Source organism: Corvus kubaryi, unplaced genomic scaffold (genome assembly GCF_017639235.1).
Source record: "Corvus kubaryi isolate FWS band 111438036 unplaced genomic scaffold, C.kubaryi_AGA036_p1.0 split1-131, whole genome shotgun sequence".
NCBI lineage: Eukaryota > Metazoa > Chordata > Aves > Passeriformes > Corvidae > Corvus > Corvus kubaryi.
This window is the reverse complement of record NW_024582073.1, coordinates 2,214,020-2,238,977: the sequence shown is the minus strand read 5'-3', so window position 1 is coordinate 2,238,977 and position 24,958 is coordinate 2,214,020. Positions and strand designations below refer to the sequence as shown.

At 37.8% G+C, this 24,958-nt stretch overlaps 1 protein-coding gene across 2 annotated transcripts in view; it reads left to right on the top strand.

Annotated features, from left to right (window-relative positions):
• ZDHHC2 (zinc finger DHHC-type palmitoyltransferase 2) overlaps positions 1-24,958 on the top strand; it is a 35,850-nt gene that overhangs the window by 1,097 nt on the left and 9,795 nt on the right. For both annotated transcript variants that reach the window (XM_042052928.1, XM_042052927.1), the window contains exons 2-8: positions 9,363-9,389; positions 12,357-12,451; positions 15,347-15,467; positions 16,408-16,477; positions 18,072-18,104; positions 22,855-22,975; positions 23,793-23,925. In XM_042052928.1, the coding sequence (XP_041908862.1) occupies positions 9,363-9,389; positions 12,357-12,451; positions 15,347-15,467; positions 16,408-16,477; positions 18,072-18,104; positions 22,855-22,975; positions 23,793-23,925 (600 nt within the window). The remainder of the gene's footprint in view (positions 1-9,362; positions 9,390-12,356; positions 12,452-15,346; positions 15,468-16,407; positions 16,478-18,071; positions 18,105-22,854; positions 22,976-23,792; positions 23,926-24,958) is intronic.

The following is a 24,958-nucleotide window of genomic DNA, read 5'->3' as shown; positions in this document are numbered from 1 at the left end:
GTCTTCAGCTGTTCACGGTGAAAATCTCAGCAGTCTAGTACCTTATTTTTGATTTTTTTAAAATTGTATACAGAAAACTGATAGGAGTTTTGTCCTACAGGTGCTTGGCTGAATAGTTGAGAAATTAAGCAAAAAGTGATTGCCAAGCCTACCTCCTCTGTTTTTTGAGGGCAGTGTCAAGACTTGGTGTAGTTCCTGTACTGGAGGTTAGGCTTTTTGCATTTTTCTTTTCCTCACTAACAGCATTCAGATCTGTTAGTTTTAAACATCACTCTTCAATGAAGTGGCTGTGCCCTCATGTGAGGAGGAATGAAGTGTCTGCCTCCAGCACAAGGAAGTAAATTATCTGCAGGGTTCTGGGAGTTGACTGAGCAAGCCTGGAAAGGAGAGCTGTAAGCTGACACGAGGAGGGCAGGGATGTTCCAGGGAAAAGCCACTCTGTAGTTAACGGCCTAATATGTGCAGCCTTGTGGTAGGTACAGTAGGCTTGTTTTGAGCCCTACTCTTTCAGTGATCGACTATATAATTCTGCATAACTGTATAACAGAGGAAGATGGGATTTTAGCTTACCTGAAAGCAGGTACCTCTTAAGGAAATGACATGCTTGAAACTTGCTTCGAACTATAAACTGGGGTTCAGTGTTCCTTAAGAACCCCTCAAAGCAAAAGGCCTGCAATGGGAGGGGGAGGAAGTGGAATCCTAGGGCTCAGCTAAAGCATCTTTTACTGAATTCCTTTCTACGGAATTTCAAGGGTGATGTTTTTATTTGTTTGTTTTGTTTCCCACCCACCCCCACACCTTCCAGTGGGAGCTGGCTCACCAGTTTTTAAATTCAGCATAATAGTCATCCACGACGTCCACTAATTCCATCTTTTATCTATATCTGGGTGTTTTCCCTCATTTTTGGCATACTAAAATACAATAAGCTTATGTCTTATCTTACTAATGAATATTTAGTGTAAACAACAGAAGGAATAACTAGCAACTCTGGGAATGAAAGCCAACGGCAGGAATAGACTGTAAGCATTTCATTGCTTTGAAGCCAGCCTGTCTATTCAGTGCATCTTTTATTCCTGCAGCACTGAATGCTAAAGAGGACGTATATAGCCGGGGTTTCTTCTGCAGCTTTCTGTCATTGAGGCTGACAACATACAGGGAACAGTGTTAACCATTGTGCAATAGGACTTAGCAAGGACTTTGCACTGTTGTAATGTAAGTGGTCTATTTGAGCTTCTAGTAATGAGAAAGTGTTTCACATAGTATTTTGAATGGGTTTGTGGGGTTTTTTTTGTTGGGGTTTATTTGCTGGGGGTTTTTTTTTGTGATTTCGTCTGAGCATTATAGGAGAGACAATTTTTTTTTTTTAAAGAAATCTACTAAGCTGATTCCTTATATACCAAAAGCTGAGTAGTTACAGTATTGAGTAGCATTTTAGAAACAAAAAATGGTTTTAGAAACAGAAAAATGAATGCACTGTTCTTAACGCTAGTATTGCCATGTCTAGAGTTCTGTCTCTTTTATTCGGGGATTCAGGTAAGTGCTCATGCAGCTTTAGCCTTTAACAAGGGGAAAGGTGTTGAACGCTAGCAAACAGTTCTTTCTGCTGGATATAGAATGAATACTGGAATTAAATGTGTATTTGAGTTGGTCTTAAAACACCCAACTAAAAATTGCTTACCCCTAGTCCAGTGCCATTCTCTTGATTTGGCCAGTATCGTCATCTCACAACCCCTGTCTAGCAGTAGTACTTCTTTTTTCTGAATAGCTTCCTTCTTGTTTAAAATTATTGGGCCTTTAAGTATTCCCTCCCTTAAAAACTTGAGTGTGTTCGTGAGAACCTGAGGGGTACAGATTTGTTGCCCTTTCTCTAAAAAAGATGGGGAAATCCAGGCGACACACAGTGAGTTCAGTGAACTTTGATAGCTCAAGCTACTGAAATTTCAATCTAAGACACACGGAACAACAGTAGCATGAAGTACAAATGAAATACTTTACCCCAGCACCTGTATCCACGTGTCTATACTTAGAAAATACACATTGGATTCAGTGTTTATGAAAACCTGAAAACGAACATTCAGTGTTTATTAAAATCTTTGCATACTTCATATGCAAAGAAAAAAAATTATTCTTATATTTCCCTTCTTAGTTACCTCTCTAATTCAGGTTAGCAGAACCATAAGGAGCTTGGAGGAGTTATCCACTCCATGATTTAGGTAAGGCAGAACCAGTAGTTACTTGCAGTTTCTGACAGCTGTTTGTCAGAAATGTTCTTGACAAATGTGGATACTGAAATCCTTTTGTTTTGTTTTGTTTTCCTACCAGTTCATGATTTGGAGGTGCATATCAGAAAGAAAACGTAAAAATTTGACAGTGTTGTGACAGATGTTTTTAGTAAAAATAACAGCTTAGCTGATGAAAGGGTTATCCTGTAGATACCCTGTATCCAATAGAAAATGGATGTTTATGTTCAGTTTTGATCCATTTTTATATGTCACTAATTTTAATTCAAAGGATAGTGTTCTTGCTGAGGGAATCCTGTCAGAAAATGCAGCTTGAATTTGTAATTTTGAAGAAGGAAAATAGATTTACTGTGGAACAAATGAGCAATAAGCATTTTGTGACTACTCCAGTGAAGGGAAAGGGAGGAAATATTGCCACCTGGTGAGTGATTTGCCTGATTTGGAAAAGAATAAATTACTTCAGCATAGCTGAAGAGGGGGTACAAGATGACATTCAGAGTACTGTCAGGAATGCTCATAAGTCACATCTTTGGTATTTTTTGTAGAATGTGTGACTGGTATCTCTCCACAGCTACATTCAGAATGGAACAGACAGCATGGAATGACATCCAGTTGCTAAAGATGTTAATGATCATGAAAGATTTTTGCTGGAAGATCAGATTGATTAGTGCTGAATTGAGGTTTTTGACCCTGTGAACCATCAGTGGACTGGAATTATAACAGAATATAAAGCTGCTTAATTCATCACAGTTTAGAGGCAGAATTAATACATGCCCTGTAGGCTTGGCATAGTGTCATCAGGGCATCAGAAGTGGCAGAAAGTACGGCGATAGAAGCTGATTGGGGGGGGGGGGGGGGGGGAGACTAGAAATAAGGAGTTTGACCCAGGATTTGGTCATCTGGATTTGAGCTCTTTGCTCAGTATGTTCTCCAGATGGATTACAGGATTTATGGTACTTGCAGCTTATGTCTTGTAACCATCTAGAGCTTAGGTTTGGCTATAGAAATACAAGTACATTGTAACATTGCAGTTGGCTGTTGTCAAATACTGGTTAAATACCCTGTCTGCACATTAGTTGCTAAGGTACAAAAGTACTTTGGTCAAAGAAAGTTTGCATTTTTATTTCATATTTTGGAAATACTGCCTTTTTTTTTTTTCCCCTCTTCTGAGATCTATGGTTACTTTTAGAAAAGTTTCAAAACTGGTGACTGAAGTAGAATTGGCTTCTGAATTATAGCCAGCAGTGCTCCTGTGCATTTCCCAAATTTCGTTCAAATGCTTTCTCAGACTTCCAGAGGCAGCTGCCATTCTACAATTCTGAAACAGAGTTGAAGTCTGTGTTAAGCATGGCTGGTTATCTCTCCATGTAGTGCCCAGTGTATACGTGTAGGATTTGTGCCTTGAAATTAAACCGTGACTTGAAGTTGAAAACGTAAGGTCTGTGGTGAAGATACAGATACTAGACAAGATTATGTTTTCAGGTAAAGGTTTAACACTGCTTGATACACAACTTTAGGAGATGTTCTTGTCAGATGTTCTTTGCTGAAAAGTGTCTGGCTCTACAACTTTGGTAGAAGGAGTTTTCATTCTTCAGTCTGTCTATGTGACTTGGAAGGTAAATGGGAAGTTTGTAAAGAAGAAAGTTTAAGTAAATTCTTGGTCATACCCTATACAAAAGCAGTGGTTTTGTGACCTTATCTACAAAGGATCCAAATAGCAACTTCCTGCTCGGCAGGTGGACAGTGATGCACTTTGATGGGCACAGGGTTAAAATGAATCTTCTGAAACATTTGCAAATACCATCAAATGCAAATGTAGTGGGTAATTGATGACTACCTGTGCTAACGTTAAATATCCCAGAAATATTTCCATTACTTTTGTTCTGAAGCAAAGCACTGGTGGCACCTTGTCACTCTGAATCAATGCAAATCACTGCTCTGTCTAGCAGAGAGGTAGGATTTTATTGCAAGCACTGATACTTTTACTAAAGGACTATTGCAGGCAGTGACAGAACACTTGTCACAACTATAAAACACTTTTATGTGTGCACAGAGCTGGGTTAAACTGCATCTATAGATCCGTGTTTTACAGCTTCAAATATACTATGAAGATAAAATATGTACTTAGTTTTGTGAATCAGATCCAAGATGTTAAACTTCATCAAAGTTTGAGAGAACCAGCTCTTTATAGATGTGGCTGCAGTGTCTCTGAATCAGATATATCTTGCTTTCCCATTCCAAAGATTTAAATATTTTAAAAATATACATAAAATATGAAAGCAAAAGTTTGTATATCCACTTTCATCACAGCTTTAAAAAATTAATTGTTTTCTTCCATTTTCTTTTTTTTTTCCTTTTTTGTAAATCTAGCCATTATGTTTACAGTTCAGAAGCCTTGGGTTTAGAAGTCAAGCAAAATGTAACCTTACAAAACCAATGCACATTTTGATAGGAATTTTATCTTTCAAAATCTTTTAGGATTTGTGATAGCAATGTGTCTTATCATGTGTCTTAACTATGTGGAGATGGATGTCTACCTAGTTTTTACATGGGTGAGTGAGAATAAGGATTTCTAGAGAAAATGAGTGGAAGTTGAAGAAGTGGGAAATCCACTTGGTCTGACCCAGTGTGCAAGGTGCCTAGTGATGCAGCTTGTCTTCCTAGCAAACTAATTTGGTGATGGAAACCATCCTGGACTTTTTACGATCTTTTGAAACATAGCATTCTGTCATCATTGCAGTTGTTCTCTGCATAGCAGACTGCTTAGTGGCATTGACTATTGAATGTGCTGTTCCTGTTTGTGGCTGCCTGTGGCTTGGGGCAAGCAGGGAGCAATGTTTCTGGCTCAGGAAATTGGCATCTACATTGGCTGAAACCCTGCGTCTGTCCCAGCCTGGTCCCTAATTCTGATGAGCACCATCTGCAAGCTGTGTAATGAGCCAGAGAGGCTCTAATGATGTGACAGTCTGCTAGTACTGAACTGTAAATGGCATCCTGATGCTTTAGCAGTGGAAGGGTGACTCTTAATGAAATTGGCCCCTGCAGTATCTCAGGCAAACAAAGCTGTAACTTTTTAATGATTTCCTGAAGACTGGTCATGTTTTTATAATTATTTCCATCTCTGAATGTACGGGAATATCATTCCATTTTGGTCCCAAAGGGATTTACCATTTGCTCCCAGAAATTGCTTAGCAGTTGGGATTGCCATGTCCTTTGTGTTTATTTTAGTCATCATAGACATAAATGCTTTTTGCCCTTATTATTTCTGTGCTATTTGACTATCAGTAAGTGTATTTGCAGCATTTCAGCTGATATTTATTAATGACAGAACACACAGTCTGACCTAGTTTTCACCACAGTGAGTGTAACCCCTTGAAAGAGAAATGAGAAAACTGCCAGAAATACTGATAAAAATTATTCAGAAAAGACTATAGTCTTTTAATTCATCACAGTTTAGGGGCAGAATTAATACAGGCCCTGTAAGCTTGGCACAGATCAAGTACTATTGAATAATATAGTAAAGTTGTATCACTGAATCTACTGAAAAATAAAAAATTTGGTTTAAATAAACATATCATGTGCTATTCAGAAGGCAGGGAAAATAGCAAACATTTCCTTGCTCAAATCAAAAATTAGAGGGTTTTTTCATATTAGAAAATTATTTTCCATTCTCTTAAATAATATGATTTTAGTGTGATCTTAGGGTAAATGTCTTGTAGTTACCTTAAGAAGTCTTTGTATTGTGGCCATTCAACAAATAGAGAAAGTATAAATCTTTAGGAGAAATCTAAGAGAGAGTTTGATTTGTAAGAGCCATTTTTTTTCCTGTTGGTCAGTTCTGCCACGTTGGTGCAAAACAAACAGTTTCCCCGCCCCCCCCCCCAAAAAAAAAAAAAAGGACAGCAACCAAACAAAAAAAATCCCAACCAACCAAAAAAGCCCCCCACACCCTCATTTCCTCTCTGGTGCTGTTGTATTGTAGATGCTTGTCCATTACTTTCCCACACACTATACCTCCTCCAGGGAGCCTTTGTCAGAGGTGATTTAAAAAGGTGTAAGCAGAAGGACTGGTACTTCACTTCATGAGGTTTATTGGATATCTTGCATGTTCCTTTGTGTCACTGTGTGCAGGAGTGCTTGCTGGGCAGCGCAGCCAGGCTCCTTGTAAACACCAGTTGCAATATGTGTGAAGAAAAATGATGGTAAAATTGAAAGTACTGGCATCTCTTTTCAGCCTTGCCCACCTCCCTCTGCTTTAGTCTCTTACAGTGGTTGCAACTCAGGAGTGTATGAAGTAACTTTTGGTCTATATTCCTTGGTAAAAGAAATTAAAATGACAAGATATATATAATAAAACCCCAAAAACATGTTCTCGCCCTCCTGGGATTAACTGGACATCTCTGGGCACTTGTGCTTTAGCCTTCGTGGTCCTGACTGTCAGGAGCATTTGACTCCCAAGCTAGATACTGGAAAAGCTGAGAAGACAGTCCTCTGAGCAGATGTAGACTCTGAGGAGTGCATTTCTTTCTGGAGGTGGACAGAAATTTTGAAAAGCTTTAGGTTTGCTGTCTGGTAGAAATTACTACATTTGGATTTGTCTGTCCTTTAGTTATAGGCATTGTGGAAAATTTAGAAGTGTCAGACACATTAGTAAATGCATTTTATCCAAAGATAAGGGGTAGAAAAAAAGATTACAATTGCTTTCACAGCAATGTTCTATGCCATTTCCTTGTAAGGAGAGAAAAATACCACAAATCGTTGTGAAAGCTGGTGAAGTAGATTTTGTTTTGAAACTGGTGATTCTGCAATATATGTTTGGCTGTGACTTTTTAATTAGCAGAGAGTAGTTATTTCAAGAAGACTGGCAAAATTTCTGCACACTTTGCTGACCATTCCAAGTGGAGAAAGAAAATCAGAATATGAATAGTAGCTAATTTGTCTTAATCTGAGAACTCCGTCACTTTTAAATTACACATCAGCTCTGAAGATGTCTTTTGTTTCGTAAACAATCACCTGGTGGATGACTATTTTCTTACAATTTTACAGTTCTTGTACATTACTGTAGGGGAGCATGTCTGCTCCTCAGAGTCAAATGTGTATATATGTTCCCTCCGCTTCTCTAGCAGTTGGATATTCTAGATGGATATTCAGCTCATCAAATTCTAAAGATTTCAGAAAACTGAGGGCATAATATAGTTTACTTCATAGTAGCTTATGCAACTTCTGTGGTGTCTTTCTGATTTTTTTGAGGAGCTTTATAAACATGGTTGCTTACTGTTTTCCCTCAGGTAAGGTAGGTGCTTGTTTTGGTAGAGCTGTAGTCAAACCTCCATTTTAATAGACATATTTTATAATTACAGAATTGTGGAATAATTCATGTTTGAGAGGACCTCAGCTCATCTAGCCCAACCTCCTAATCAAAGCAGGGCAAGGTGTGAGGTCACACCAGGCTTGAGTCTTGAAAAACTTCAGTGGTGGAGGCTGTGCAACATGTCTGGACAGCTTCCTCCACTGGTGGATGATTCTCATGGTGGAAGTGTTTTTCCTTGTATCGATTTTGATCCTTTCATTTCAACTTACACCTACTGGCTCTCGTCATCCCACCCTGCACCAGTATGAAGAGCCCAGCTCCTCAGTGCCTCCCCAGAGGTCCTGTGAGGCCCTCCCAAAACTATGTCTTCTCAAGGCTGACAAGCTCTGGCTGTGCAGCCTCTCTTTAGAGGATGAGTCCCTGCCAGCTTCATCACTCCCTGCTGGACTTGTCTCTTTGTTGTACTGGGGGGCTCAAAGCTCTGCAGTGTTCTGGATGTGGGCTGATGAATGCTGCTGAGAGGGGGATAAACCCTTCCCTTGACTGACCAGCAATGCCCCTGCTGATGGAGCCCATATGGCTGGTGGCCTTTTCTGCTGCCCACCAGCAACTCCATGGCTTCTTCCAGAGAGCTGGTCCAGGCCAGCAGTCCCCAGGCTGTGTCACTGCAGGGGTGGCTTCTTTACGGATGCAGGACTTTGCCCTCACTGAATTTCATAAGGGCCCCATTGGTTCATTCCCCCAGCCTGTCGTCATCCCTATGGATGGAAGTCCTGTAGATACCAGCTGCTGTCCCCAGGGTGGTGTCACCTGCAAACTTGATAAGTGTTCACTCTTCCAGAGGATTAGTTAAGGTGTTGAGCAGCACTGGTCCTGTGGTACACCCTTGCAATGTGGAAGATGTTTAAATGCTGACTTCAACTCAATCACCAAGCCTAAGTTTAATCCATCAGTCAGATGGCATGGCTGTTGGGCTTTTCCATAGGAGTCACCTTGTGCCTGCTGCTTGAAGACCAGCCTTGTGCAATCATTTTTATTAGGAAAACAAGAGTGGATGAGAGTTCTATGTATCTACTCTCCTGTTGTAGGCACCAGTGTATCACAGCTTGTAGAATGCTTAACTGGGATGGATAAATCTGTGGTGGAGTGGTTTGGGTGAAAAGAGATTTTGATCACTTGGGAGTTTCTGATCTCTGTGAGATACCTGTTGTGGGATGGCTACTTTTAAATAATGTGACCAAGAGTGGAAAATGCAGTCAGGGATCTGTGTGCTCCCCTCCATGCCTGACATACTTGCCCTTTCTCATTCTCTTATTATCCCCAAATCTTATAATCAACAGGCAATTTCTTAAAGGAAATGCAACTTTAGTCTACTTCCAGATTTTATGCTTTGGAAATCTAAGGTATCACCAAGTATTGCTGGCAAAACCAGTTCTGGAGTCTGATACCTCCTCTTCAAGAACAGAACATAAAGAGTGAAACCTGTACAACCACAGTTAAAAGAAATAACTGCTCTTTAGAGATGGCTTTTCTTGGATTAAACTTTGGCAGCTTCAGATAGATGGAGATCCTAGTTCTCAGGAAATGAGGCTGGGAAGAGGAGCCAAAAAACCTTATAAGCAATTGATACTGTGTACCTATTCTTGTGATAAATGTAGGCAGCATAAAAGCTTGATAGTGTGTGACCTTAAACGTGTATTGTTTGATGATTACTCTTCCATCTTTGGTTGAAAAAACAATTTTAAATACTGAGTTACAGTATTTTCTATTTAAACTTTAATTTTTATTATTCCCTTTTTTCTTTTTTTCAGTGACAATGACAAATATTGGAGAAAAAGGTAAGATTTTTATTAGATGTTTATAGATGTAATTCATATATAAGAGTAGAACAGTAGTTTACCAGTAGAATTGAGAAACACTAACTTAGAGCTGTTGGATTTGTATTTGTTCTGTTCCTCAGCTCCTTTTATTATCCTGGTATTCCTGAATACTGCTTTAGCCATTACAGATAGAGATGAGAAAAATTAGAATTTTTTTACTCTTCTCACTGGCTTTCCGATGTGTCAACTAAAACAATCTTTATATTGTGGTTTTTAAAAGATTTATTCGTAATACAGAAAGCTGTTGTAAACGCAGGACTTCTAGAGATGAGCCGTGTATTTGTGCAGATGCAACATACTTAAATGGGAGGTGATTTTATCCTGCATTTTTTTTTTAATGTATTTAAAGAAACAGAATCCTTCAGATATGTAGCCTCGTCAGAATATAATAAAACTGCCTGGTTAGCAGTCGCTACAGTTCCTTCCCTGAGGCTGTAGCATGTTTAGATTGTCCAGATGCAATTTTAATACTACAGCACAACATGGAAGTGTAAAGTGTGGGGCTGCAAAGCTTCTGGAGGAAGAGCTTTTTATGTTTGTGTAATTCCAGCAGATTTTATTAAACCATTGGCTACTCCCTCACTTAGAAAACGTGTTTGTCAATTAAGAAACATCTGCTTGAAAACCTTCAGTTCAGTGATCTCATCCCCCATATGTTATCTGCAGACTTCGATTTTGTTTCTTGCTGCTCCATAGTCTGTGAGAGGGAAGAAAAGTGAGTTGATAGGCATTGCTCACAAACCACTTTAAAATTATCAGCAAAATGTATTGGGGAACATTAAATTTCCTTATTTTCGCTCACTTGGTGGACTTCAGCCAGTCATAAGAAACTTACCCTGGCTGTACTTCTGCCCTAAGAATTTTCAGGAGTGAAAACTGGACAAATGGGGCTCAGCCGTACTACAGGTTGCCTCAGATTTCCAGGCAACTGTAGCTGTGCCAGCTAGCTGTAAATGGGTTGCCTTCAAGCAAGTGATACACCATTTGGGTTGGGATTTGTTTTGTTTGGTTATGGTTTTTTTAGTTGGTTAGTTTTGGGGTTTTTTTCAGAAAACGTGCAAAATAGAAGGATTTCTGCCAGGGAGCAGCAGATAGCTCTTCTTTAACTGTCTCAAGGGAAACGAAGTTCTTAGGTTGGACTTTCAACACCCACAGGCCCAGTGGAGCAGCTGGGTAGCCCGGGGTCTCCATCACAGTGCAGGGAAACTGGTGGGTAGATAACCTGGGAGGAGTGACCAGTCAGGACCTGGGCCAGGCTGCAGAACTGAGGTTCAAGATCAAACAAGATGAGCTCAAGTCTTGTTCAGACTTCAAAGGGAAAACTTTGGATAATGTCTTCAGGCATTCGTTTTTGGGGTTTTTTTAATATATGAACAATTTTCTTGTCAGTCAGTTACTGGGGTTTTTTGCAACAATAAAATACTTAATGCAGATCAGTAAGTGCATCATATACAGAACTGAGGTGACTTTTCCTACTTTGCTCTCACTATATGCCATGAATACACTGTTGTTTGAAAAAATACTGATTTTGTTTGAGTAAATCAAGTTTTTTTTAGAGTTAATAGAAATGTTCTGATAAAAGTGTGGAGTGTTCCTGTCCAGATGCTTGTGCAATAACAAGATGGTGATTTAGAGTATTGTGCTTTGTGTGGAGTCCAGTTCTATCACTTATTTATGCTGATGAGATTTTTCTTTCAATTTATAGACATGGCATATGACTCTTTGCCCCTATCATTCCAAAAGCTTTGTACAGAGTCGCTCCTCAGATTGTTAGCTTTTGTTTGTTATTTTTAACTGCTTCATGAGTAAGAGTAAATATTTGAAACGTTGCTGCTTTTTGAATGATCAAACCTCAACACCAAAAATATTTATTCAGTATTACTTTTGAGGCAAAATTGCAAAAAGTAAGAACATACTGGACAACTGTTCCTGCATTTATGTGCATCGTCATGCGTGTGTTATAAAGAATTCTCTAGCACTGAATAATATTACATATAAAAAGACCCCAGGAGCTAACCATACAAGGGCAATATTTTGGACAGTGTAATGAAAGTACATAGGTTTCCCATTATGACATTTTTTGATGATCTTACAAATTTGTAAAAGAACACTCTTTTCTTGTCATTAGAGTAAGTTAATCAGGGGATATGAGTTTATGATACTTACTGTAGTGAATTGTTCACTAGAGTGAGAGCTTCTAAATGGAAATACCTATCAACCTACGGCAGACTCTTTGGAAAAGTTACTGTTGCCTTCTGTACTCTAGTAAAACAACTCAGCATGGCAAATGTTAGTTCTCATATATTAAAACAAGAATAAATGTTGACTGGCTGTGACGAATATAAAGTAATGAATGGACATCTGAATTTAAAGGACTGCAGGTTTTAAAAATGGCCCAACTGCCTCCCTCCTAAAGTCTAGGAAAACAAATTAACTGGATATGGTTACTGCTCAGATATCATGTGCATGTTCACCCCAAGGCTCCCCTCACCCTTGTCATTGTTTAGATGCCTTTACTTCCTTTGGGGGTAGGGGCTTTTGCTGGGGGGAGGCAAAGTGGGGGTTTGCATGGCTAGCAGTCTCCCTGCATGGTTTTTAAAGCTAAAAGGCAGAGATGCATCAGTTAATTAGGATTTATCAAATGTGTAAGGGAGACTGTTCGCTAAATAATTATGGGGCTTTAATAGGCTATTAATCATTTTCCTCAAACTTTTGTAGTCTATGTAGACTGTATCATGACATTCCCCACACAGTTTGTATTTGTCTTATGTAAAGTTGCAGTGCAGTATTTTTGTTGCAGAGCTTTTCCAGAGCCTCTGTATTTACATCTGTTAGAGAACTATCTGTGATGCTTACAGGCACTGTTTGTAAGTACTCCAGTATCACTGCTCTGTTTGTATTAATTCTGTTCCCTTCTGATTTTAGTTGTGTGCCTGGTTGCTTACCACATATTTTTCATGCTGTTCGTCTGGTCATATTGGAAAACAATCTTTACGCTACCAATGAATCCTTCAAAAGAAGTAAGATAAACCTTAACTTTTGTTTATGAAATAGCTTAGCCAAATGCCTGATTCTGTAGTGTTTGGATAATTTAGTCTCTGATCTCATGTAGTTTTTACACTGTGTAGAAGAACACATGGCAGTTAGAGCTTCTTAGTAGGAATCAGATCAGATTGCAATCAGTGGAGTGACCAAGACAAAAAAAAAAATAACACTTTCTCTAAGTTTTAAAGGGTTTTTTTAATAGATATTTTAAAATGAGAAAAATTCCTGTCCACTTGAAAAACATGAGTTATTTGAACTAGCAGCCTAAATCTTTGCCATGGGAATATCAGACTTCTGTGTGGGCAGAAATTTATTTCCCTGTGTTTAAGACTTATATTTCCTGTCAGCGTCTGTCTGTTGTCCTCTGAATTAAAGCTTCTTCCCCATCTGTTTTGGTATGAAGGGACTTGTGGATGATGGTGGGAGTGCACATTAGTTAAGTTGATGGTGGGAAGCCACAGCTGGCTAAGCACGAAGGGAGCTAGTGAAGAACAGCCACATGAAAAAAGAAGTCTGCAGAGGTTTTCCATCAATGGCCCTGATGGAAATTCTGCCCATGCAGCTGTTTACAGCTAGCACAACTTTTTGGCCTCTTCCATTCTGTCTTCGTACAGAAACCCCTGAGTCCTCAGTAGGTGCAGTGTCACATAACCTCTGAGGTCGGAAGGAATCATGCTATGGCTGCTCTGTAGTTGGAAATACCCATGAAGTAAACACTTACCTTGGCATGGAATCAACTCTAGCTGCTCTGAGTACCATGTCAACCTAAAATGAATAGCTTGTGATTTCTGCTGTCTGTTGTGCAGAGGTTCTTTCCGAATAGTTTTCATTCACCATTAAGATATGTAATTGTGAAAGCAAGTAGATAATTCAAACTCTGATTGCCATCTTCACTGGAGTTCACACTGCAGTCTTTACTACAGCCTGCAAAATAAATTAAAAGCCTATTTCATTTGGTAATTACATAGCAAAATGTATGTATGTATATGGTGACTGTAGTGATAATTAGAAGGTCTTTCAAATCATTGGGCTGATGCCAATAGAAGCATTTTGAAAAATCCTGCTGATTATAGTACAGTTCCAAAGCATCATATAATGCTACTGGAGAACTTCAAATGGGGTAGGAAAAGTATTGAAGTTGAGTAATAGAAAGCAATGTCTGGTGTTCCTGTGTTCTTTGAATTTACACAGTGTTGCTGGCAGTGAGTGACATCTTTGTTGTTCCATGTGTTTTTCCTATTTTACTAGAGCAGTATTTTAAAAATTTAATTAAGGTATTTTGTAATGTTAAATTACTGCTTGGCTTCCATTTTATAGGATGAAGTCTGTAAATAGAAAAAGATCTATGTTCAAGTGAACTGAACTAGCAATTACTCTTTTGAAGACTGAAAAACAGTTAAAACTTTTGCATTTTGTTTTCATGGATACTGCAGCTGGTGCAAACCACACAGCTTTCTTTTTAAGCTTATTTCAAACTTTTACACGTGAAGTAGATTTTGAGGGACTTTACTGTAGAGTGTGCCATTCTGTACTTGTGCATAACAGCTTTATACAAGCACTGCATGAAGATGGGAGTGAAAATGGTTTCCCAGGAATGAAGGTTTTAGATGTAGGACTACTCTGAGGAACAGTAAAAAAAGATGGAACAGTAGCTCTGTTTACATCAAACAAGCGTTTAAAATAAAAGTAATCTGAACTAAGTTTCTGCAGTGAGAAATCATATGTATCCCAATATAAATTAACTCAGATGTTGGTAAGAGTGTGTTCTTGCAAGAGAAAAAGAATGGTGACCTGAGAAACTCAGGCTAAACAGTGAATATCCAGCTTCAGCCGGAAGACTCTGAGCTTTGTCAGGAAGGGTGGAGTGGTGCCTTCTCTGTGGAAGCGAGAATAGGCTCCTAACTGCATGTTTCTGTCTGCTTTTTTATTTTTACATGCATCAATTTCTTTTAGAAAAAAAATCAATATTATTGTAATGACTAGCCTTCCTGTAAAACGTAAATGCTGTGCAGAGGGCTTCTGTTTCTGGCACAGGTTAGAGACAGCTCTTCCTTCCAAATGTGGACTTCTTTTCAAAGGTGATTTTGTATTGTCTTTCTCTGATGGAGATGCCAAAGACTTCTGCATGTTTCTAGAAGCTACAGTGACAAAACTGGGTATGTTGTTGTGTTGCAGAGGACTTTAGAGTTTTAAGAAATTTGTACTTCTTCATGTATACTAAGCATCTCTTTCAGTAACTTTTACCTTTTCAGCACTTGCTAGAACCATGTTTGTTACTGTTTTGGGCAGTGACAGAAGCTGGCATTTTACTCAGGAAGATAATCAAGATATGGTTATTTTGCCATACAGGACACCCATTTCTTCCTTCTTTTGGCCAGTTTCTAAAGTAAAAATACATCCTAACACCTGTATGAAGAGAACAGCAGTGACAAAGGGTAAAAGGGAAAATGCCAGACACAAGAGAAATAAAGCTGTCTTTTCTGCTGTTACTAGTAGTGTATTTTCTTTCAGTTAAACACTGACACCCCTCGGTTATATTCACTAGTCAATATCTGGCATTACAGAAGAAAATTAACTGGCCTTTCAGGGGAATGATAAGCTCTTGATCCTTCTCTTGAAGAATGTTGCTTAATACCTCTGGAAGCAGTCAGCATTGCATCAGTACCAAATCAGAAGTATTTGTAATTCTGCCTTCGGTTGCCGTAAAATAAATCAGTTGTTGTGGGAACACTGAGTTATTTGCTGTAATACCCTGTACATGTTGCTAATCCATCTTTATATAATGAATACTTACTCCTCTTTACTCATCTACAGTTATGTATTTAAGTTGGAATTTGCTAATATTTCTTTGATTTTAAAAATCATTCCAGTTTCATCTATCATATTCAGACAAGGAGTCCCTAGAGAGGGAGCCTAGAGGTGAATCCCAGCAAGAAGTCTTAAGACGGGCAGCCAAGGATCTTCCTATCTATACACGGACAATGTCTGGAGGTAGGTAGGTGTTCAGGAGACTAAAAAAGGCAGGTGTCTTGATGTACTACCTAAACAAATTTTAAAAAGTTTTCAAGGGTTTGGATTGAAGGGAAGAAGTGTTTTTCATACTTCATAAAGTAGCAAAGTGACTCAAGAACTTATCTTTAATTTAGCTTTGTGCAGCTACATTTATTCAGTGTATAAAGATTGTTGGGAAGTAAATTGCAGCATGAATTCAGGATTTTAAAGTGGATTGACAATGCCTTGCTGGTTGTTTTCAAATTGATACCAACAAATAGCTTGTAATACTAACAAGCTGCAGAAGAGGCTGTAGCAGTCATGAACTGCATAGATTTCTTTTACCATAAGTTAAAAAAATAATAATAAAACTAGAATTTCTATCTGCATATCATGTATAGCTAGATAGATCACAGTAAGAAATTGTTACTGTTTTACTTGTTGGTTGTTCAGTTGCAAGAGCAAAAGGTCTTCCAAACGAAGAGTTAATCTAACCCTAGTCATATTGTCAGTTTTTGAATGCCGGCTACCTAAGCAAATCCAAGAGATAATCTCACATGATAAGTTAAAGCTGTTAGAATAATAGCTTAAAATAGCTATATTGTTGAACAGTCTTTACAGTTTTTCCAGTCTAGTGAGGGTTTTGTGGGTTTTGTTGGTTGATTGGTTGTTTTGCAGAGCTGAAGGGCTTGGGGAAAAAAAAAACCTGATTAGTATGATCAGCAGAGATTGCAAAAACTGAGCTTTTTGGGTTCACTCTGATAGATTCAGCATTGCAAGTAGTTGAAGAATGCTTTGGTATTTGCATCTGCTTCTGATCATGCTAAAATGTTTTCCTGGGGGTTCTGCTGGGCTGAGCTGATATTTACTTTTGCACAGACTTCAGAAATCAAAATGTGTAACTGTACATTGAAATCTAATCTTGGAACTTTTTCTTTAGCAATCAGATACTGTGACAGATGCCATCTTGTAAAACCAGATCGTTGCCATCACTGTTCAGTATGCGACAAGTAAGAATATTTTTAAAATAAGTGGTTTTCTGACTTAATCAATTTTCCTTTCTTAGCACAGAAGCTTTTATGTTTTTATGAGTAGATTTTTCAGGCTTAATACTTTGGCAGATACACTTTTTTGCCCTTAGGGTTTCTTTTTTTGAGATTTAGTTTTCATTTACTTATTTCTGAGGAAGTCTATAACTTAGTCTAATTCATTTGATGACTTCCTTGATGCCAGCATGGATTACATGGTCTTATACATTCTTCACGTAATGGTTAAAAATTATAAATATTAATGAAGAATTTTCCTTAAGAATTTAACCAAAAATACTTGATAAACAAAAATTTGCTGCTTTTGTTAGAATCTGAATAAACATCACCACCCATCTCAATGTAATCATGATGTCACATATTACCTGAGGTAATAAACTTAATATCCTATTTTTTTACCGGATAGCTTGCAGGTTACTTTTGTTTAGAGAAAGAAACAGCCAAGCATTCTCCCATTTCTAACTGAAGCCATAAAACTTAAGTTTTTGTTTGTCTGACTCAAAAGGAAGTTCATACTCTCCAGAAGTCTGATTGCTTTCTAATTTAATCTTTCTTTTGGCTGTTCTCTCTGGCCTTTCTCCAATTAGCTCGGATGTGTTTCTTCACTCTGGCCCCCAGTGCTTTAAATTTCTAACTTTGAGAGAAGATACTTCTTCAGAGGGTCATTTATTCTTAGCTTTAAGGCTGTTCCAAATACTCTGCAGCTGACCAAACCTTCCAACACAATTGTGAGGTAGAGAAGACATTCTGTTTTGTCCAGCAAAGCAGCAGAGGCACTGAAAGAGAAACAGGTTTGAGGCAGGAAGAGCATCTTGGTTGTGTTGTATGGAATGGTGGTTTCAGTGTCAGATAGGAACATAGTCGTGTGTGTTTCTAGTGTAGAAAAAGGGTAACTTGTTATCCTACAAAATGTGAGTGAAATTTTCAGAATGCAATTAGTTAATATATTTTGTAGAATACGTTTATTTTGTCCTTACCTTACCAAAATTTGCTCGTTTCAATCATATCTGATTTTCTTGTGAACATTTTATTAATGGAGAGTGATTAGTTGCAAAAGTGTTTGGGATTTTTCACACAAGGTAAGCTCTTAAATCCTTGTCTATATGCATAGAAAGATGTATATATTTCTATAAAAACAGACCATGTTCTTGGAAATATATTTAGTTGTATGACCAAGTACATAGTAATTGAATTAGCCCAGTTTCTAAGGCTCTGCCAGAAAATAAACAGTAGCTGAAAAACCTATTCAGATTGAGGACCAAATGCTAAAGTTGACCAAGTCCTATAAATTGCATTTTCTTAAATTACTAAGTTCTTGACATATCAAATACTTTGAGTTTGGTTTATCTGCAGTTTCTCCAGTTCCCTTGTAGGTAAGCTGTATTATGTCAATTTAAATAGATGTATTTATTAAATAGATTATATAACACACAGTAAATATGGGTCATTTTTTAATCTGTATGTAAATAATTTAAATCTGGCGTGTAACTGTGCTTCTGACTATTATCCTTTCTTTTGTCTTTTGCGATGCTTGGAATTCTGCTGGGGCTTTTTAAAGATGCATTTTGAAAATGGATCATCACTGCCCTTGGTGAGTGTACTATTGGTTTTCTTTTCTTACTTTCTGATTTGGTAAAATACACTTTTGTGGGGCCTGCCATGAAGATGATGCTTCAGTTTTCCTAGAGTTAGATGTGTATGGGAGGTTACTGGTCTTGCAGAATTGTTGGAGTTGTTTACTGTACTTCCTCTTTTCCTAGTTGTGACATATGAAAAGAAATTTAAATATCATTTTCCTTGGACCTTTGAGTTAGATACCTCTTTATGTTTTTACAAGTATGGATGAAGTACACTTCTGATCAGTGAGAACTTTTAAGAATTGCGTCTTTTCTTCATAGCATTGGAGTATTACTGTGTCTTAGTTGCATTGAAGGATGAAATGCTACCGGGGGTTTAAAATGAAAGGGCAAGGCTGTGCATAGTTCCTTTTACTGAAGCTCCCGGGACAGCTGGAGTGGGCTTGCTGGAAACACCAACTTAGCATTTTTAGTTTTATTCCCATAAAACCTATTCTTTGTTTTCTTTCGTTCTTTCTCCCCTCTCTTTTCCACCCTCCCTCCTTTTGCTGCTGTGTCAGCCCGCACGGTGGTTTTGTTCTCCTCTCTTTTCTTAGCAGCTCTTGGAACCAGTGGACAGACAGGATGTATAATTATTTTATGTCAGTTTGGCAGGTGTATCTCACAGAAATAATTAAAGATAATTGCTTAGTAAGGTCCAAGTTTAGAGGATTGAGTGGCAGTTCTTCACCATATAAAATGATCAGAAAAGAAGAATCTTCTGTGTTGGACAAACTGAATGGTAGATGGTTCTAAGCAGTTGTTTTGACACTTTCTTATATCAAATTCTAGGACAGAGGGGGCTCTGTCCTGGGGCAGGCAGGGGTACTGGGCTCCCCTTGTTTCTCTTTGTCCTGACAACAGTATCTGCCATAATGCAATTTGATTTTAGAAATCCTGTCTTATTTTGCATCTACATGGTAGATACAATTGAAAGAAATAGTTACCCATGTAGGATAGAGCTTTTTTTGCTGTAGGGATAATCAGCATGTGAAAATTGATGATGTTCACTCTTAGTAGTGTGCTTCTTAAAAAAAAACCACGAACAGCAACAAACAGACCCACAACAAAGCAAACAGGTAAAAACCATTGAATGTGAAACAAATTTCTTGTAACAAAAAAGGTGGTTTTTTCAGCTTTCTAATAGCTGCCTTATCAAAAGCTCCAAGAAAAACAGCTGCCAGGCTATTCTTGGCAAAATATCAGTGAAAAGTCTCAACATGACTATTTATATTCGGTATTATAAACACTCCTTATAAACTTTATGGTCTCTTTGGGATTTTTTTGAGTTTTTCTGTCTTAAGACATTTACATGAAAATGTTCTTCATGTAAGCTTCAATTTCAGAAAAAATCCATTATATCAAATAAGAAATCATAAGCAGCACTTAGGTTTTGTGTAAAGGGACAGTGAAGTGTTATTTCACTCCTAGAAAAACAAACTGTTTCCCTCTCAGTAGCATTTGCTTACTATACATGTTTATACTCAATCTAATAACATAAACATACCCAGTTTGAGAGAGTATTTACATTGCTCATTGCTTTTCATCTAATGAATAAGCAATGGGTGCAAAAACCAAAAATACAAATGGAGAAGATAATTGAAAAATGTGTAATGCTTCTTGATTGATAGATGTTCCTTTTGTACTCCAAGTAACAGAAATGCACTAGAAAAAGAGGTATTGTGCGTTTTTTCCTAGTTTGAGCAGATGTTCACAGTTCCTTGCTCACCCTAAAAAAAAGAACTATGTGGAAGAGATGAAAGAGTCTTGAAATACTGCAGAGGTGCTAAACAAGCTTTATAGTTTTCTGTAAAGACCCATATTCAAAGGTTCTTAGGGAAATATATGGCTGTCTTGCCAGCAAAAGTAAGGGTGCAATTCAGTATAATGGATGGGTTTTAGCCCCTCTGAACATCATTAGGTTCTGCTTTGCTTTTCATGTTGGGATTTTTTGGTGGGAACAAGTTGGGGGGGAAGGAAGGGGAAAAGAACTCACATGATGCTTAGGGAGAGCAGGGAAACTGCAATGAGAGTTATCTATAATTTAATGTTCTGCTAGGAGAAGGGTTTCTGGATAAAGGATGGGTAAAAATAACCTATGGAAAGTAAGATGAAGCATTTGGAAGGCAGAGGTAGTAATAAGATGTTCTCATGTCCTAGCCCCAAGTCAGCTGTCTTCTGCTCTCTGGGAGGCTTTATTTTGGCTGTCACTCCTGCGCTAATGGAAGTGCTGTGATAAACGGAAATATTTAATGCTAACTGCCCACTAACTACTCTAAAAGGTTTAAGTGATGCATTAGTGATTTCTGGTGCTACTCACTGTATACAGATGGAGCTGCAGGTGGGAATCCAGTGGCTTGAGACATCACCAAAAATACCATTTGTGTAAAACGCTCTTAGTACTAACAAGGTGCATTTAGGAGCACCTTAGGAATAATTGGAAACATCTCTCCTTTATCTTTTGAGTAATCCAAATACTTAGCATCTCCTGGATTCTGTGATGCTTTTTGTTAACTGAGTTGCATCACCTTCAGTGCCTTGTAAATTATTTCTTTGCCTGGCATTTTCAGTAGGCTAACCCTTCAGACAGGAATAATATATATTCTTTTTGTGCTTGAAAATGAAGCGTTTAAAATGTTAGCTGTAATCCAAATTGTTATTCTGGACTGTTCTGATTGTATGAATGTTTCACTGCAATAACATACCATTATTTAGTCAGTTGTTGGTATATTTATCAGTTTTACTCTTTCTCAGAAACGTTACACTTCAAATCTAACCACCATTCTTGGGGCTTAAGATTTGGTGCTACATGCTCAAACAGTACAGTTACAAAACCTTGGTGTTTACTTTCTCTTCAATCTTCTGCTGAACTATTCTTTTCCAGTAAGACCTCTGCAGTGTGGGGCCTTGTCAAAATTGAAGGGAGGATAATAATTTATGCAAGTTCATTTTGACATGTGTACCACATGCCATAGTGCAAAAGAACAGTTAGAAATAAATCTTTGATTCAAGAAACTTCGTCTTCGGGGAATAACATTTCACTTGGTATTTCTTTTCTCACATCAAACAGTGGCTTAAGAACAGTCCAAAAATAAATATCATGAAAGGAAAGTAGGTTTATCGTAGAAAACTTGAACCTGAATTGCTTGCAGTCTATCATGGAATTGCTTACTTCGACATATTTAATGAAAAAACCCACTTCACTGTGGAGAATTTTGTATTTACTTTTCAATAAGAATAACGATGACCTTACAAATATATCTTCTTTTTCTTTAGTTAGAGCAATCTGTTATGAGCTGTTAACTGTAGTTAAACAAATGCTTAGCTATTGCTCCATGTTTAAATGACAATGCTAAGTTTAATGTTCAGCCAAGGTGTTATGTTTTGTCTAAACGAAACTTAAAGTGACCCAACTCAGTACACACCCTGAGAATGGGTAACAGTAATGTACAGTGAAAATTTCTTTGCTATTTTAAGATTTTACCCTTATCTGATTAGCATGTCTCCTGCCATTAGCATCACCATCTCCCTAAAGAAGAGAATAGTTGCGGTAGCTTGTCCTGCGCTTCTGGAAGCTAGAGTTGAGCCTCACCACACATTCTTTTTTTTCTTGTTTTTCTTTTTTTTCTGAGAATTATTTATCAATATACAAGTATCTTTATGGATGTAGTCTTCTGTTAATTGGCTGATCTTTCTGACAGCAGTATCAGTTAGGTTTTTTTAAACTCACATGAAGAGTTCTGTCAAAGCACGAAGATAACTTTGGTTAGCTTCTCAAATGCAAAAAAGAGGAAGCAGTTTACCAATAAACTGCCCGTGGGAAGCACTCCAATATTTTTTCATTTGGTGGGTGTAATATAGTTATATGTTTAATAGAGCTCTAAAATTCATAATACTTAATATGTTGTCTCTAATGTGAAGCTTGTGGTACTAGTCATCATAGTGTATACTAGTTGCTCATTATCATGTATAAAATCTGTACAAATGGGAGACAGGTGATCTTAAAGCCCATAAGTGAAAATGATGAGATTTATTTTAACATTTAGATGTGTATCTAATGTCTTATTTCCTGTCATTTTGTCACTGATATGGAATGTTTTCTGTTCAAGAGTAGCATTTCTCTCATTATTTTATGTAAATACGGATATTTTTAGGAATCTCCTATGAATGCTCTTACGTTTGAGAATCTTACTAAGAAGTTTTGTAGTATGAGAAGTTTTAAGTATATAGTATGATTAATAAAGGAGGATCTGGATTAAATGAGATGGCTTTTATTCTCGCAAAATTCGGTCAACTTTCAGTTCTTGGCTTGTTACTGTCCCAGCTGACATGCAGTATGCCCTAATGGTATGATATGGATACTTACCTGCAAACTAAAAATACAGCTAACTGCAATCACATTCACATCAGATGTTTGGAGAACAAATTTCGTACCATATGTGAAAATTTCATTTCAGTTAGCTGTTGAAAGCGGTGTTACCTGGTAAAGTTCTTTGGGCTTTTTTGTGGTGGTGGTGTTTTGGTTTGGGTTACTACACTAATTTGAGAATTGAAGCTAAATCCATTCCAGTAGCTTGAGGCAGCAGAGATAGGAAGCAAAACTTGATTTGCATGCTGGTATAAACATTTTTAGAGTAAATAAGTTTAATTTAAAATGGATGAAAGCAAAGAAAAATTTCATGACATTTCATTATTATGAGGGTTTTTTGTTGTTGTTTTTATCAGGGTGAACAACTGTGTAGGATTCTCCAATTACAAATTTTTTCTTCTCTTCTTGGCTTACTCGCTACTGTATTGCCTTTTCATTGCTGCAACAGATTTGCAGTACTTTATCAAGTTTTGGACAGTAAGTACCCCAAACTGCATACTGTCTTTGAGTGTGTGAAGTTACTGCTGTGCAAGAAGTCTAAGGGGGCCTACAAAAAAGCTAGAGATGGACATTTTTAGATAGTACAAGGGGAAATGGCTTTAAGCTGAAAGAGGGCAGGTAATGATTAGGTATTAGGAAGAAATTCTTTTGCTGGTGAGGCATTCGAAGGGGTTGCTCAGAGAAGTTACCAATTCCCTATTCCTGTAAGTGTTCTGGACCAGGTTGGATAGGACTTTGAGCAACTTGGTCTAGTAGAAGGTGTCCCTGCCCATGGTGGGGGGGGTTGGGAACTAGATGATCTTTAAGGTCCCTTTCAAGCCAAGGCATTCTGTGATTCCAAGGCATTACATTGTAAACTAGTATCTCCTAACATCATGTACAAAAGTACAAAATATTTAATAAATCATAGCCTTCATGTTTTTCTCTTTACCACATTTTAATGAAATTTCACTTACTGCTTCATTATTTTGAAAAGGCTAATTAAATGACACAATTTTTGTAAAGACAAATTATTCCTCTCTAAAAGACACTTCAAAGTTCGGATCTAAATTTCAGGTTCTTGCCTTCAGTATTTAAAGTTTCCCAAGAAAGGATCTGTTTCTTTAACCTAGATGCTGTCATGAACCTAATTGCATGGCTCTCTGTACATAGAAGGTGTATAATCCATTTATTTATATTCTTGTTGTGTGGTGTATTTGTCTGTGTGCTGAATTTGATTTGGCTGAATAGAAGATTATTAATAATCAAACAGCTATTTCCCCAATTCTAATGGCATATTTTTTTTAATTTTTAGAATGGCCTTCCTGATACTCAGGCCAAGTTCCACATCATGTTTTTATTCTTTGCTGCAGCTATGTTTTCTGTCAGTTTGTCTTCTCTCTTTGGGTATCACTGTTGGCTTGTCAGCAAGAATAAATCTACATTAGGTAAGTAGATTTAATGCTTCTGTGTTTGACAGCAAAAAATAAATAATAAATGTATCTTAGATGCATGGGGGTAATGGAAGAAGTGGGCAATTCTTTACAGGTTCCTTGGACCTTGGTTAGAAGACTCTAGGGTTCTGCTGCTCCCTGGAAATTCTGACTCTTTCTCTCTTGCCCCAAAGGGCCAAGTTATTAATGAACGTACGTTCTTCCTCTCACTGCTTTCCACCCACAGCTCGTTAACGGAAACCGGATAAACTAAAAAAATGAAAATAAAATCGAGATAAATTTCTAATAAATGTTAGATGGATTACTGCATGCTCACACACGTAATTCTTGTTCGGCATTCCCAGCCCCAGGTCAGAGTCCTCCTGTATGGTGTCTCAGTCAGGGCAGTGGCTCCAGCGCTTTGTTCCCACCCTTGTCCCCTGCAGAACCAAAGTTCTGTCAGAGCTGACTTGTGACAGAGGAACAGGCAGTGCTTCTGTATGTAGTAGTAAGTGAACAATGGAGATCCCAAAGGCAGTTTCACAGTTGTGAGAACTGTCTCCCACAGATGCATAGAAAGGCCTCTGTGTTATGAATTAATTTTAAAAACCTCAGAGGTGTGCTGTGCCTCTGCTGTGTGGCAGTGCAAATACAACTGCATCGAAGAGCAGTGCTAGAGCACGATTTCCCTCCACTTGAGTGCACGTGTCTGATGACAAATCTTAATAAATAAAAGAAAGTGTAGAAGATAGGAGTGCCTCTTCTCTAGTGTATGCTGGACTGTAAAAATGCCAGTTTGGAATCTAGTCATTAAAATTTCTAAATCTCTAAATGCTTTCCTGTTGGCGTAAGCTGAATTAAAGTAGGCCAGTGAATTGACCTGTATTTTCCAGTTCTCTTTGGACTTGCTAATGATGATTAGTGATGATTTTGGTGATTAATGGAAAACTTTGAGAATAGGTATCTGTATCAATGGAAGAAAGTTTGTTTACTTTAAGATTTCCTCTAGGATTTTTGAGTTTCTTCAGTATTCTAACAAATCATTGAC